The 15,007-nt window shown below is 43.8% G+C and overlaps 1 protein-coding gene across 1 annotated transcript in view; it reads right to left on the reverse strand.

Annotated features, from left to right (window-relative positions):
• Positions 1-313: 313 nt before the first annotated feature.
• The window catches only part of MROH2B (maestro heat like repeat family member 2B), a 62,640-nt gene continuing 47,946 nt past the window's right edge, over positions 314-15,007 (reverse strand). The window contains exons 31-42 of the mRNA XM_081825794.1: positions 11,452-11,609; positions 10,820-10,946; positions 10,060-10,247; positions 8,836-8,976; positions 8,323-8,434; positions 7,553-7,699; positions 7,129-7,311; positions 2,947-3,102; positions 2,480-2,614; positions 1,967-2,069; positions 873-938; positions 314-420 (exon numbers count right to left, since the gene is read on the reverse strand). Of these exons, the coding sequence (XP_081681920.1) occupies positions 314-420; positions 873-938; positions 1,967-2,069; positions 2,480-2,614; positions 2,947-3,102; positions 7,129-7,311; positions 7,553-7,699; positions 8,323-8,434; positions 8,836-8,976; positions 10,060-10,247; positions 10,820-10,946; positions 11,452-11,609 (1,623 nt within the window). The remainder of the gene's footprint in view (positions 421-872; positions 939-1,966; positions 2,070-2,479; positions 2,615-2,946; positions 3,103-7,128; positions 7,312-7,552; positions 7,700-8,322; positions 8,435-8,835; positions 8,977-10,059; positions 10,248-10,819; positions 10,947-11,451; positions 11,610-15,007) is intronic.

Here is a 15,007-nt window from a genome sequence, read left to right on the forward strand (position 1 = left end):
ACTTGTTTCAGGTTCTGTCATTTTTTGGGATCTGTTGGGACATAAGCTTCCCAAGATAGAGGGGTAACCTGCGCAAAGGTTACGTGGCCAGCACCACTCAAATCACAGGTTATCGCTCAAGTGAATTTGTGGGATTTACTTTTTACTAATGGAAGTCGGCAGGGAGACCCTGGAGGGTAAGGAATACACCATCACTTCAAGATCCCCATGCTAGGCACCATCTCTTTCCTCAAGATGCTGTACGTTTGTAGGTTGTGAGGATGAAGACAGGAGTCAGTTGTAGAAAAAGCCTAGCAGTTTATTTCCTGATGGTTTACAGAAGGACATTTAGGTCTTTACACCTTCTCAGGAGGGTCTGCAAGGCAGCTTCGGCTGCTCTCTGGACACTGATGCAGGGGTCTTGCCGAAGTGCTTGGAGCCCTGAAACAGGAAGAAAAGCAGGGTTCAGTGAATGAAGAAAGCCAAGGCTCAAGCTATGCCACAGCTTGAGGCTCTACGTTGAGGGTCAGCTCTACGTGGAGCTGGGGTCCCATGCTTATGTTCTATCCCAGTGGGTAGGATTTGGATCTGCAAGCTGAGAATCTATTTTAACACTGAAATAGGGGAAGAGAAGATCCTGACCTTGTAATCAGTAGGTTTATAGACAATCAGAAAATAACAGTCTGTTGGGAATGATGGCTGCAAAGGGCTGGAGCGGGGGGTTGCTTTATACTCAGGAGAAATTCCAGTTTCTAGGGAGCATTAGAGACAATCATGAGGTACTAGGATTTTCAGTTTCTAGGATAACAGGGAACTTGGTGCAGCATTAGCTTTTCTTTCTGAAAGGTATGTCTTTAACAATATGCTGAGCAGAAACTAGGGTTGGTACTCACGTGTGGTCAGTTGTTCTTTGTCTAATAACTGCACATATTGGTTGGCCAAGTTGAGAACAATGGCATCTAAAATCAACAGGGGAAACAGATACTAATTTCATTATAGAGGAAGAGGCCATGAAAAGCATGTCAGGTCAGACTCTGCACCTGGTCAGAAGTTAAGTGGTCTGGCTAGTGAATGAGCAAATTATCTGATTCTTTTTGTGACCCCAGGATGATGCCAGGGTGATGTCTCTTGGGTTTTGAGTGCCATGTCTGGAAGTGGTCCCTCACCCAACATGTACTTGGGAAAGATCACAAAGTGTCCTCCCAGGGGGTGCCAGTTATTGTCAGGGTTTCAAACATGTGCCAGATAGGATCCTTGTCTTCAGAAAGTTTACAGTGTAGCTGGAGGGATCATTCATTTGATCCAATAAGAAATCCTTAGCTTTTAACTCAGTCTTAAAGGTGGCCAAGAGAGTAGGCCTGTTCATGGTGGGCTGGATTAGTTAGAATAGGCGTCATGATAAAATTTAGAATTTCATAATTGAAGGATCCTCAGGGATTCACTTACATTCCTCTTTTATTTCATAGATCAGACAAAGAGGTAACACAGAGAAGTTAAGTGAATTGTCCAGAATCAAATAGCAGAGCCAAGATCGGCTGGTCTCCTCACTGACACACTTTCCACTTGTATTATGTAGCTGCTAAAGCTCTCAGCTTCAACCCAGCTTGAAAGGTTTACTATGGCTTATGTTAAGGGAGGATGCAAAGGAAGCATTTAGGCATGGCAGCAGGCTTGGGCAAAGACTTGGGCAAAAGAAGGAGCGACGACTAGGAACCAGAAGAGACGTGAGGGGGGAGGGTCTAACGGGAGGAGCGGGGGTTTTGGGAAGTCAGAAGATGTTACAAGTTTTCATCTGCAAAAGGGAACAGGTTCCTTTGAGGGAAGATATTCCAAGATGCAGAACGAATTCCTTTCTGGCATTTTGTTGTTGTTGTTGTTGCTGTCATCCCAGTCATACCCGTGTTCATGGTGGAGTAGCTTCCCGTTGAAGCAAGACTAGATGGGAAGGAGCAGATCATCTGAGTAGGGAGTGCGAATGTGCTCTCACCTGTGAGTTTGACGGCAGCACTCCGGATCATCTCCCAGTTGCTGCTGAAGAAGGTGAACGAGTGTGTGTGGAGGATCCACAGGATTTCCTGGTTTTTCTTTGCCTAAAAGAGTTGGATATTACAAAGAGGACAACTGGGAAGTGATCCACTATGAAATTTGGCATCCGGTAGGTCCTACAAAAGGAAACTAAAGGCCACGAACACTCACACAGCCATTAATCATTCTACTGGAAGATGTCTTATGGTTATTTCAAACCTGAATTTAATCAGAAAAGTACTGGGCCTTGCGGGACTAATCAACAGGTGTGTTTAAGGAATCTCGAAGAACATAGCCCAGTCAGGACTTGGGAAAGAGCGGAAGGTAATGGGGCCAGATACCAAGAATCGTTGAGATCCTTCCAAACCAGTTCTGACTGTGGCCACAGATCCCTTGCTGTGTTGTTTGCCTTTCTGGGATCTGCCTGGACTCTGGGCTGTGCAGCGTTTGCAGGCAGCATTTACGACACACTCACCAGTTTCACACAGAATTGCCTGTAGAAATCCCTGGCCCTTGGTAGATCCTGACCATCAAGGAGATGATCTAACACCCCATAGAGTTCCTGAAGGCCCAGGAAAGGGATGCAGATGATCAGGACATCACGGCAAGCCTAAGAAACAGAGTGTTTCAATCACCGTCTATAATGCTGGATCTCTTTCTGGAAGGGAAGGATGCTGCCTAGTGCTGGGAGTGGGGCAGTGGACACCAGTGATGTGAGGGGCTTAAAGTCAGTGCTGGTACCTTCCCAGTTTCAAAGACGGAAGAGCAATCCCAGACAGAGAGAGCAGGCAAGAAAGAACCTAGGGTTGAAGAAGCAGTTTTCAGGTTCGGTTGAGAGAGGTGGCCTCAGATCCAGCTTCTGGACCAGCTAGACCAGAGTTACTGGCATGTGCCGGCCGTGGGGGAGGAGGAGGTGCAGATGTCTGTACAAAGGTCACTTACTGCTCTGATCTTGGGATTGGGATCCCAGAGGTGGAGAAGGAATGAAATCATGCTCTTTTTTATTTCCTCCGCAAAAAAAATCTTCCACCTTCTTCCTGTTAGGGATGCCAGATTCTCAAATAAGAAGATGGCAGTCAGTCTCACATCATCCTGCTCCTGTGGTGACAGACGCATGTCATGGGTGAGTCGCCCTCACAGGCCACTCCCGGCCGGCACCCACCCCCACCCCGGCCGCCCCATGTCAGCAGAGGGAGGCTGCAACACGGTCGCCAGTGTGCTCTTGTCACAACCCCTCTGTGCGCCAAGAACGCCCTTCCATTCCTGGCAGCTCTGTACTCACACTCTGTGAGTTTGAATGGCCACGGGTCTGGGGTTTAAGTGATGCTCTAGAGCTGGAGACTTGGTTTCTATCATTGAGTAGCTACTGGGGAAACAGACCACAGGAATGGTAAACATGGCGTACCGGGGGCAAGAGGCCAGGGAGGGTTCCTGCTCATTGTGTATTTTATACAAATTAGCCTGATGGCATCACTAACCTAGAATTCTGGGGCTTCTAATCTAAATTGCCCAAGGCCCGAAACTCTTCTCTAAGATCCCAAATACTTTCCAATGGGATTAAAGGCAGCTCAGAAGTTTGGGCTCTGGGTCTCGGAGACAGAGAATATACAAACAAGTGCCTAGCCCTACGCTTGCATATGTGAAATTTTGGAACCTTCTTGCTTGTTGTCCAGCATGGTAGATAATGATTTTAAGAACCAAAGGGTGAGGTGGTGGAGAAAGATGGCCTCCTGTTATCCCAGATACTTTGCTGATACTGATCAGAGTTCTAACGAACACTGGATTTTCTGGAGGTTTTTTCTTTCTTTTTTTCCCTCTCAGGTCTAGCAAACTAGTTTAGAATACCCATATAAAGGCAGAGGGATGAAGAGAAAAGTCGTCCTGAGTCGCAGAATATTATTTTGGATTAGCAATAAGCAAGGGCTAATGAAAAGCATCTCCATGAATATGAGGAAAAGAAGAGAGAGTAGTATTAATTTTGATGGCAAGGTAGAATGTGTCAGAAATGGGCACATAAACAAAAAAGCCACAGAAAAGGAAGTTAATAAAGATCTTCCAGAAAATATAAAGATGGCTGGTTGGGACAAGGCCAGAAAAGTTAAATGAATACATGAGACATGACCTCATATCATAGAAATGGAAGTAGAAATGTTTAAATGTACTAGGAATGAGGTCAGGACATATTTTTAAAAGGTCTATTTATTTAAAAGATTATTTATTTACTTATTTGTGAGAGAGAGCATGAGTGAGTGTGAACGGGGAAAGGGTAGAGGAGTAGGGAGAGGGATAGGGAGTGAATCTCAAGGAGAATCCCTGCTGAGCATGGAACCCAATGTGGGGCTTAATCTCACAACCCTGAGGTCATGACCTGAGCCGAAACCAAGAGTCAGACGCTTAACCAACTGAACCACTCAGGCACCCCTATTTATTTATTTATAAAAGATTTTATTTTTAAGTAATCTCCACACCCAACGTGGGGCTTGAACTTACAACTCTGAGATCAAGAGTTGCATGCTCTGCTGACTGAGCCAGCCAGGTGCCCTAAAAGGTCTCTTTTTATTTTATTTTTTAAAAAAGATTTATTTATTTATTTATATGACAGAGAGAGAGGGAGAGAGAGAAAGAGGGAGGCAGAAGGAGAAGCAGGCTTCCCGCTGAACAGAGACCCCGACTCGGGGCTCAATCCCAGGACCCCGGGATCATGACCTGAGCTGAAGGCAGATGCTTAACTGACTGAGCCACCCACAGGCACCCCAAAAGGTCTCTTTTTAGAAAAAGAAAACAGACCAATTACAAAACACCAAAAAGGTAGAAAGGTATTTACTTTTTTCAAAATCTTTTAAATTTTCTGAAATCAAACGATAGGACCTAATGATAGGTCAAGGAATGATAGGAAAAAGCAGAAAAAAAGCAGCAAACCTGTTGTGGGTGCTGAGATACTAGAGTTTAGTGTCCTTGTTTCGAGTTGAGAAAATGGAGTCACACAGAGTAAGGTGATTGGTCGGGGTTGGTGCAGGGGCAGGAGTGAACAGGGCGCGGCGCATGGGGTGGCCACCATATTTTCTGTTCTACCATTTCGTTGGAGTGTCACCATGTTTTGAGAATTCCAAGAAAGTGCTTAAATATTGAAAGAAAGGGAGGAGGGAAGAAACTTGGAGATGACAGAATTGTATGCTTAATCTATAGAAAACTATTGGGGCTAAGTTTCATAAAGTATAGTTCAATTTACTTGTGGGAAGAGAGCAGTAGCAGAGAATGAGTAGCATGTCATTACTAAGTCCTAAGTTTTTTTCTTTATCAAGACTTCACTTTTATACAAAAACGATGGAACTGATACCTATTGGGGGTGAGAAGGTTCTAACCTAACAACCCAGCAAGACTTCAGAATTTTTTCCTTCCGCATAAGACTGAGAAACATTATCTTGACCACAAAACTCATAGGTGATTATTGGAGGCTCAGATCCAAGAGAACTATCATCACTGGATCCACAACAACCCCGGGGAAGCTAATAAACAGGTGGGGCGCTGTAGGGGTGACTTCAGCCCTTTGCTGTCAAAGATTGTCATCAATCATCTGTGTAATAAAAAAAGGAACATCTTTGTTATTTTACAGAAGATACTATATTGAGTGGGAGCCAAGTAAGCAGTTTTGAGGACAAGATGAGAATTAAAAGGAATGTTGATACATTGGAGAAAGTAGCTGGACACAAGCAGAAAGCTGCTTTCAAAGGCCGGGATTAGGCTAGCAAGGAAATGACGGAAACTGAAAAATACACAACTGGAGAATTATCGACTGTGGGCATATATTGCAGACTAAAATCTAGAGGCCTATGTTGTTAACAAATTGCCAAGGAGTCAGGAAGAAAGGGCAAGATTTAAAAAAAAATTGAAGTAGATAAATAGGAAAAAATCAGACCTGAGAGGGAATTTTTCTTTAGGTTGTCTTCAGTACTTTGCAGGCCACATCTAGAGACACAACAGAGTTGCTGGCTTGTAAAATATTTAAAGAGCTGAAAAATTAGGTTTATGATGAATAATGGAGGAAATGAAGACTTTTCAGTCTGGAGACTGGAAGGTAGAAAGGTAATTTAATCAAGCCTTAATGTTTAAGAGGAGGAAACCAGCAGTTTTCCATCTCCTCTGACAACACAACATGAGGAAAGAGGTCTCGATCACAAAAATGTATGTAAGTTGGAGGGGAAATAGATTTTTACTCTGATGACAATGAATAAACCAAAATAAATAATAAAATCGGGAGGTACAAAGGAAAATGACCTTCCTTTGCCTGGGGTCACTGACTGATCTTTTTTTGAATTGATTTCTAGGCTATTGACTAGATTGGGGGTTTTACAGAAGCTTTTTCTGTGAAAGGCCAGACAGTAAATAATTTAGACTTTGGGGGCCATATGGTTTCTGTAACAACTAATCAATTCTGCAGATGAAGTGTGGAAGCAACCATAGACAATATGTAACTGATGAGCATGGATGTGTGCCAATGAAACTTCATTGACGAAAAGATGCTCTGGGCAGCATTTGGCCCTCCGGCTGTGGTGTCTCCTGACTCCTAGATTAAATGAACCACGCAAGCATTTTGAACCTTTGCATCTTGGACGTGGAGAAGAGTGTTGGAGGTGAGAAGACCTTTATTTGGGCCCTTGCTCTCTGTTGAGTACTGTCATAATTTGTGGGAATGAGACAGGGAAGAGAGGAAAGCTACCAAAAGGCATTATTAAGGAGTGTATTTCCCTTATGGGCAAGTGGGCTCAATCCTTCTGACAGAGGAGGAAGCTGAGGAGTTTATTTGCAAACTTACATTTCTTGTTGTTCTAGGGTTCTCCCCCAACATGTCTGCACTCCTCCCCCCCACCCCCACCCCGCCCTGCTCAGATCGATCATGATTCCTCGGCCAGAGAGTCCCCTCAGGAGTCCCCTCAGGCAGAGGGAGAGCCAGGAAGCCAGCAGCCTGCACGGGAACTGTACCAATGATCTCTGTGCTGGGAATGCACAGTGGGAAGGCCAAGGAAGAGAGATGGGACAGCGATGTTGCCTGCTACAAGAACTACCTGAATCTCTCTCTGTTCGTTCACTTTTGGGGAGGGAAGATTCCTGAACAGGCTCACTTACGTCTTCAAAGAAGGTTCTTGTTTGCAGCACTATCTCTTTGAAGTAGAAGCTCACGTCTCTGTCTGTGAGCAGTTCCAGGATCTTTTTTAGAGCCTTCAAGCTTTCACAGACGACTTCAGTGCGGGCCAGGTGATACAGGCCTCTGATGACAGATTCTAATATTATCTGCTTATGCTTCTTCACCTATTTTGAAATAAGGTCTCTTAATCTCGAAAACTGTTCTACGTGCAGGTGGCAGAGGGTAGGGGACTCCCAGCAAGGAAATTAGAATTCTGTTAGGGTCACAGTTTCTTCAACCCGAGAGATACCACTGTAACAATTTATTTGGATTTTTACTTAATTACTATGCAACCATGAGGTGTGGGTTAGTAAATCATTATTTTCAATTCTACTTGCATGTCTCCCCGCCCCATAATCCTTTTACCTTGTGAGGGGCTCCATAAGCTGTATTACCAAGTCCTCGGATGGCCATTTGCCTCAACGTGGCATTGGAATCCCAGGCACTCTGATCCATGAGGATCAGCACTTCCCGTAGATTCCCATGCTTCCAAAGGATTGGCTCCTTCACGAGCTGAAAACAACCACTTCGCCCCTTTAGTGAAGGGAGTGGCCTCCCTCCAGGACAGTGACGAGTGCATCATAGATACAATGAAAGTGTAGGGTCCAGCCACTCATGAAGTGGAGGAGGAAGCCCTGGGGTGAATCAGCAAGTGTTGCAGAAACTAATCTCTAGATACGAGCAGCCCCCAGGTCAAGGTTACATGGTGACAAGAACCACGAGACCTAGTTAAGAAGAGGTTTTCTAATCGAAATGGAAAAATGGGAAAACAGGAGTTACTGACAATGTTCCTTCCCTGGGTCGGCTGGGACAACCTTTGTGCCAGGGTGTGAGGTGACAATAATATACCATTGATTACTTTTTATTTTGTCCCTGTCGTAGTTATTCTCCAGGCTTCTCTGTCCTGGGAGGGTTGGTTTCCGCAGACGGGAGCGAAGGAAGAGGTTGGGGGTGGGTTCTTTTTTTCCCCTCTCTCATTCCCTGCTCGGGTACCATATTTCTGGCAGTGGCTGGGGCTCTCCACTCCCCAAGCTCCCCCAAAGGGCCAGCTCCCACTGAACTCTTGACCCTGAGAGAAACGCCCCCAAGGGGACCCAGAGAGCCTGCTGAGCAGTGACGTGGCCGCTTTCTCTTGCCTCAGAGAAGAAAGCTGTGCCAGTGACCCGGTAGTTCTCCGAGGAGGAGGTGAGAGATGAGAAGAGTTGCTCCATGATGTCCAGTATGATGCCACGTTGCTGCACAGTGCTCCTAGAAAACGCAAGGCTCCAGTTGTAGCAGAGACTTTGTTCTTTCTAAACAATGGAGGACATTTTGGTCTATTTCTCTCTCAGGAAAATAAATGATCTAAAAGGGGATGTTCGACGGAAGAGCACTAATGCTTCAACTTGGAAATAGCTTATCCAAGTGCCCAATCTAGGTGCAGTTTTCCTACCACTGTTCACTGCATCACTATGTTTTGGGGGAGTGGTGGGATCTGGGCTGCTCCCACCATCTCTTCCCACGTCCCTCTGCTCTTTCTTCCTTGTTTTTCCTCCTGGACTATAAGTCCTTAGTGAGTCCACTGCTCCCAGTGAAGCTGTCTACATTGCATTTTTACTCGATTTTTAGTTTTCTCCTTTGTGTCCAGTTCTAGAAGGCCCACCCATTACCTGGCCAGTGCACACACTCCTACATGGTGGGTACTGGGACTGCTGAGGAGGGTCCACAAGTTGTCCCCCTCATCAGATTCCTTGGCAAGGCCTTCTTTCACGGCTTGGGCTTGCACACACTTCAGAGTCACCGTCGAGAGCCTGAAGGAGACAGTCGGCATCACAGAAGTAAGCCAACCCCACGCAGGGAATTGTGAATCCCCAAGTTCACTCTGTCTGTTCCCCACAAGGCTCCCTCACTCCTGGATGAAGGGACACCGTGCAAGGGGAAAAACCGACTGCCTGATCTTACACTTTAATTTGGGGTCAGAGGGGACACGGAGATTATCTGAACCAGTAAGTAAAATGCCACAAAACCTCATCAACCTCTCAGGAGAAAATAAAGCCCAAAGGATGGAACGTGCAAACTCCTCTCTTTTGCTTATTCTCAAACAGCCCTCCGGAACCAGGACGCGTCTCACAGTGGATGATGTGTCGCGACGGTTGGCCAGACAGTGGTCGTGCTGGAGTCAGGAGGACGGGTGCAGGCCCGGGTATGTGCGTGGATGGAGGCAGGGCCCTTGATACTGCTGTCATTTTAGTGAAGTGACATATATTAATGCAACTACATGTGTTGGGCCTAAATGCTGCTTAGAAGGTCTTTCGAAAGATTGATTTGACACTGGAATAAAAAGTTATGCAAAAGGACAAGGAAACAGAGCCTTGTGATAGAGGATAAAAATCTATACCTAATCATTTTAAAAGAGTTCTTTGAATAAATATATAGCAAACATTTGAAAGTATATGAAAGCATTGATTCATGGCTTAGTTGGGATTCTTTCTTTCTTTTTCAATAATACACAAAATAATTTTGCTTCCTTCAATGGGTGACGTCTTCAGTTTGATAAAATATGGTGTCAATTTTTATTTTTCTTCTTTCCTTGGTGGCCTTGGATATCACAGAATTCCAGCCTTCCTTGAAGGGTCTCAGTGAGAGAAAACAAATGAAACAGAGCTCTGTGGAAGCACACAGAGAAGCTATTTGTTGTTCTGGGACCGTTCTGGGCAGAGACCCTGGGGCCCGGCTCAGGGAAGAAGAGTACCAAGGGCTCAAGGTCAGCGGAGCCTTGTTTGCTCCTGGGTAGTGGAGGCCACAGCAGAAGGCATAGGCCTTGACTGCATGGCCCCTCGTCTAGCATCTGGGATCCCGACAGCTGGGGAGGGCCCTCCTGCCTGGCCATGTACCTGCAGGGGTCTGCGGTCTGCTGCCGTTCTCCCTGCTGCATTACTCGCCGTCTGTGGCTCCAGGGGGAAGTGGGCATTTTCTGGCCCAGTGTGCAGCTGACCAGCTTCAGGAGAAGAGTGAACACCTCCGGGTACAAGGTGGTGATGGGGGTGCCTGTTGATACCACTTCATACATAGCACAGGCCACCTGAGGGGAGAGAGAACCACACGGTCAAGCAGGCCCCTTTCCTCCCAGGACATCTCCCAGGTCTGATCTTCAAGTTTGTTTTTCTCCCCAGAGGATTGCTTTCCAAGGTGACCACACTCATGGTAAAAACAAAGCAAAACAGAGCAAAACAAAAATAAAAACAGCCTGAAAAGAGAGGGTGTATTTGTCTGGAAACTTCTCAACTCAGAATGTGTTTCTCTCTGAGGACTGCCATGTTGGGCAGCTCCAAATTCCAGGGGGGAACCAGTCAGGTTAAATGAAATCTTTTCCAGCACTGACGTCTTTCAAAAGGGTGCTTTTGGATCTCTTGAAGACAAATTTGGAAATACAGATAACACGGATTTTCTTTGAGATGATGAGAAATTTGGTTCTAAAAGTGACAGCCGCAGACAAAATTGCCACCATATTTGTCGAATCTAAGCTGGAGTTGATTTAAAATCAGAGTATGAGAGGGGAAGAAGTATGATTAATGCTACATCACCAAGTTCCAGTTGGGGACAGACCACGTAGTGGGATGCTATTCCAGGCATGTGATGGGTTGTCCAACTCACTGAAATCGCCTCCATCCCGGCTAGGTCATCTTCCAATTCATTCTCAAGTTTGTCTGTTAAGGCTCTCAAGAGCTTACTACTGGAGGCTATGTTCTCAGCCAGAGCCTTCCACAATGTCTTTGTGTCCCTAGAGTGGTAAGGCAGGAAGCTGATAAGAAACAACTCTTTGGATTATGAGCGTTTTCATCTGTTCCCCTCTAAAACAACATTATGACTAATCAAAATTTCAAGGACAGATAGAGATGCTAACATGCCTGGAAATAAGAAGGATGTGTGATTTAACAGTCCAGCATTCTGGACGTGGGTGACTTAGGTTTGTTGATGTCCATTAAGGCAGAAACCTCTCCCATAGGTGTATTCTAGGCAACCAGAAAGAGGAGAAATACTCATTTTTCTAATACTCATTTATTCCTATGATATATTTTTTTTTTAAAAATCTCATTTAATGAGGATATGTATATGAAAAACACTTGGAGAAACGTCCCTTGTGATTCAAACACCATTTTTGAAATTATTATTTAGGTGAGATGTTCTCAACCTTTGTTTTTGCTTTCTTTCTCTCAAACCACTAATTCTTCCTCAATGCAGATTAGCCTTTCCTAGGAGAATGGACCGGCTCAGTTAGAATCTACCTGTCAAAGGGCAGAGGCTTCTGTAAAAGGTTGGCAACAACTGCATCCATGTGAAAGCTGGCGATCTGAGAGACGGCTTCCAGCATAAACTGAAAACTTTCTTCCTTTTGCCTGAGGACTGGCATGTGATGGTAAATCATGCTCAAGATCTCCAACAGCTAAAAGAAAAAAACAAAAAGCCAAATCAAACAGGAAGTTGCCATTTTTCCTCTACATGAATGACTTAGGACACATATAGTCAGCATATTATTCATGGGTGGTTGATGAATTATAAACCAGGTTAAAAATAATAATCAATTCTGCATGACCTATCTCTTACTCAGGGGGATTCAAGCTATACTGGGTGTTTATTCTTAAGTCGATGTAGCAAATATTTGGTGAAAGGCTGCATTAGGCCAAATATTGTGCTAGGCATTGTGGGGAATTTACCAAAGATGAATAAGATGCGGCCCTTTCTCAAAAGGAATCAGTATTCTAATAAAGAATGTTAGCCATACTGGGTGATGGACATTGGGGAGGGTATCTGCTCTGGTAAGCGCTGTGAACTGTGTAAGACTGATGAATCACAGACCCGTACCTCGGAAACAAGTAATACATTATATGTTAAAAAAAAAAAAAAGAAGAAGATAGCAGGAGGGGAGAAAGGAAGGAGGCAAAATCGGAGGGGGAGACGAACCATGAGAGACTATGGACTCTGAGAAACAAACTGAGGGTTCCAGAGGGGAGGGGGTTGGGGGGATGGGTTAGCCTGGTGATGGGTATTAAAGAGGGCACGTATTGAATGGAGCACTGGGTGTTATACGCAAACAATGAATCATGGAACACTACATCAAAAACTAATGATGTAATGTATGGTGATTAACATAACATAATAAAATTAAATTAAAAAAAAAAAAAGAATGTTAGCCATGTACCCAAAGGCCTGTGCAAAAGGCAATGTACGGCAAGTGGTATATAGGATGTTCACAGGACTGATAGGGGAATCTGGGAGTAACTGAGGTCACTTTGGACGGACATCTGGTCTGAGTCTTGAAGGATATATAGCAATCTCAAAAGGCAAGGTGGAGATGGTGGGGGAAAGTCATCCTCGTCAGAAAGAAGAATACAGATAAAGATGTAAAATAAAAAAAAGCACGAGAATAGATAAAGCACAGATTTTTAGAGCAGTGAAACGATTCTATATGTTACTGCAATGCTGGATACATGCAATTATGTATTTGTCAATGCCAAGGTGAACCTTACTGGAAACTATGGACGTCAGGTGATAATGATGTGTCGATGTAGGTTCACTGATCGTAGCAAATGTACTACTCTGGTGTGGGGTGTTGATAGTGAGGGAGGAGGCGTGTGTGTGGGGAGAGAGGTATATGGCTATCTGCTCTATTTTGCTGTGAATCTAAAACAGCTCTTAAAAAAAATCTATATAAAAAAATAGCAGGAGATCATGAGCCCAAGCAAATATGGTGAAGATTTCTGGAATAGGAGAATGGTCTAGTTTGGAACACAGAGAAAATGAGGGTGGTAAAAAAGAAGATAACTTGATAGAAAATATGAAGCCAGATCCTAGAGAAAACTGAAGGGCGCCCTTCCAAATTTGGGTGTTAATTTGTGGGCAGTAGGAAATGATATTATACATTTGGATTTTAGATTTGGAGAAGGGCAAGTCTCTCTGCTAAAGTAACTTTGCTTTTAGTAGATACTTCTCTTATTTATTTTGGGTAGACATTTTTAGGTTAAACAATACATTTCCTCTGAATTATAATTCCTTAAACATAAATATCTGGCAAGTATGATTACCACAGAGTCCCATTTCAATGATGTTAGGAGAGGATTTAGGTGCTAAACACACAAATACGACATTCCAAATTTATAAGCCTTTGATTCTTTCATGTTTGGCCTAGTGCCTGCCATAGTATGCACTCAATAAATATTTCTGGGGGTGCCTGGGTGGCTCAGTTGGTTGGAGGTCTGACTCTTGGTTTCAGCTCAGGTCATGATCTCAGGGTCGTGGGATTGAGCCCCACGTTGGGCTCTGTGCTCAGAGGGGAGTCTGTTTGGAGATTCTTTCCCTCTGCTCTCCCCCGACTCACGTGCTCTTTCTCTCTCTCTGAAATAAATAAATCTTTAAAAAAATAAATGTTTTTGCCTTTAAAGAAGAATTAATACGTATTCTTCTGAAACTGTTCCAAAAAAATAGAAATGGAAAGAAAACTTCCAAACTCTTTTTATGATGCCAGAATTACCTTGATCCCAAAACCAAAAACTCCATCAAAAAGGAGAACTACAGGCCAATATCCCTGATGAACATGGATGCAAAAATTCTCACCAAAACACTAGCCAGTAGGATCCAACAGTATATTAAAAGGCTTATTCACCACGACCAAGTGGGATTTATTCCTGGGCTGCAAGGTTGGTTCAACATCTGCAAATCAATCAATGTGATACAACACATTAATAAAAGAAAGAACAAGAATGATATGATCCTCTCAATAGATGCAGAAAAAGCATTTGACAAAGTACAGCATCCTTTCTTGATCAAAACTCTTCACAGTATAGGGATAGAGGGTACATACCTCAATATCATAAAAGCCATCTATGAAAAACCCACAGTGAATGTCATTTTCAAGGGGGAAAAACTGAGAGCTTTTCCCCTAAGGTCAGGAATATAGCAGGGATGTCCACTATCACCGCTGCTATTCAACACAGTACTAGAAGTCCTAGCCTCAGCGATCAGACAACAAAAAGAAATAAAAGGCATCCGAATCGGCAAAGAAGAAGTCAAACTCTCACTCTTTGCAGATGATATGATACTTTATGTGGAAAACCCAAAAGACTCCATCTCAAAACTGCTAGAACTCATACAGGAATTACTAAAGTGGCAGGATATAAAATCAATGCACAAAGATCAGTGGCATTTCTACACACTAACAACAAGAGAAAAGAAAGAGAAATTAAGGAGCCGATCCCATTTACAATTGCACCCAAAACCATAAGATACCTAGGCATAAATCTAACCAAAGAGGCAAAGAATCTGTACTCAGAAAACTATAGAATACTCATGAAAGAAATTGATGAAGACACAGAGAAATGGAAAAAGGTTCCATGCTCATGGATTGGAAGAGCAAATATTGCAAAAATGTCTATGCTGCCTAGAGCAATCTACACATTTAATGCAATCCCTATCAAAATACCATCCACTTTTCTCAAAGAAATGGAACAAATAATCCTAAAATTTGTATGGAACCAGAAAAGACCCCGAATAGCCAGAGGAATGTTGAAAAAGAGAAGCAAAGCTGGTGGCATCACAATTCCGGACTTCAAGCTGTATTACAAAGCTGTAATCATCAAGACAGTATGGTACTGGCACAAAAACAGACACATAGATCAATGGAACAGAATAGAGAGCCCAGAAATGGACCCTCAACTCTATGGTCAACTAATCTTTGACAAAGCAGGAAAGAATGTCCAATGAAAAAAGACAGTCTCTTCAACAAATGGTGTTGGGAAAATTGGACAGCCACATGCAGAAGAATGAAACTGAACCATTTCCTCACAC

This window comes from Leptonychotes weddellii, chromosome 7 (assembly GCF_054177405.1).
Source record: "Leptonychotes weddellii isolate Sample4059 chromosome 7, ASM5417740v2, whole genome shotgun sequence".
Classification (NCBI taxonomy): Eukaryota; Metazoa; Chordata; class Mammalia; order Carnivora; family Phocidae; genus Leptonychotes; species Leptonychotes weddellii.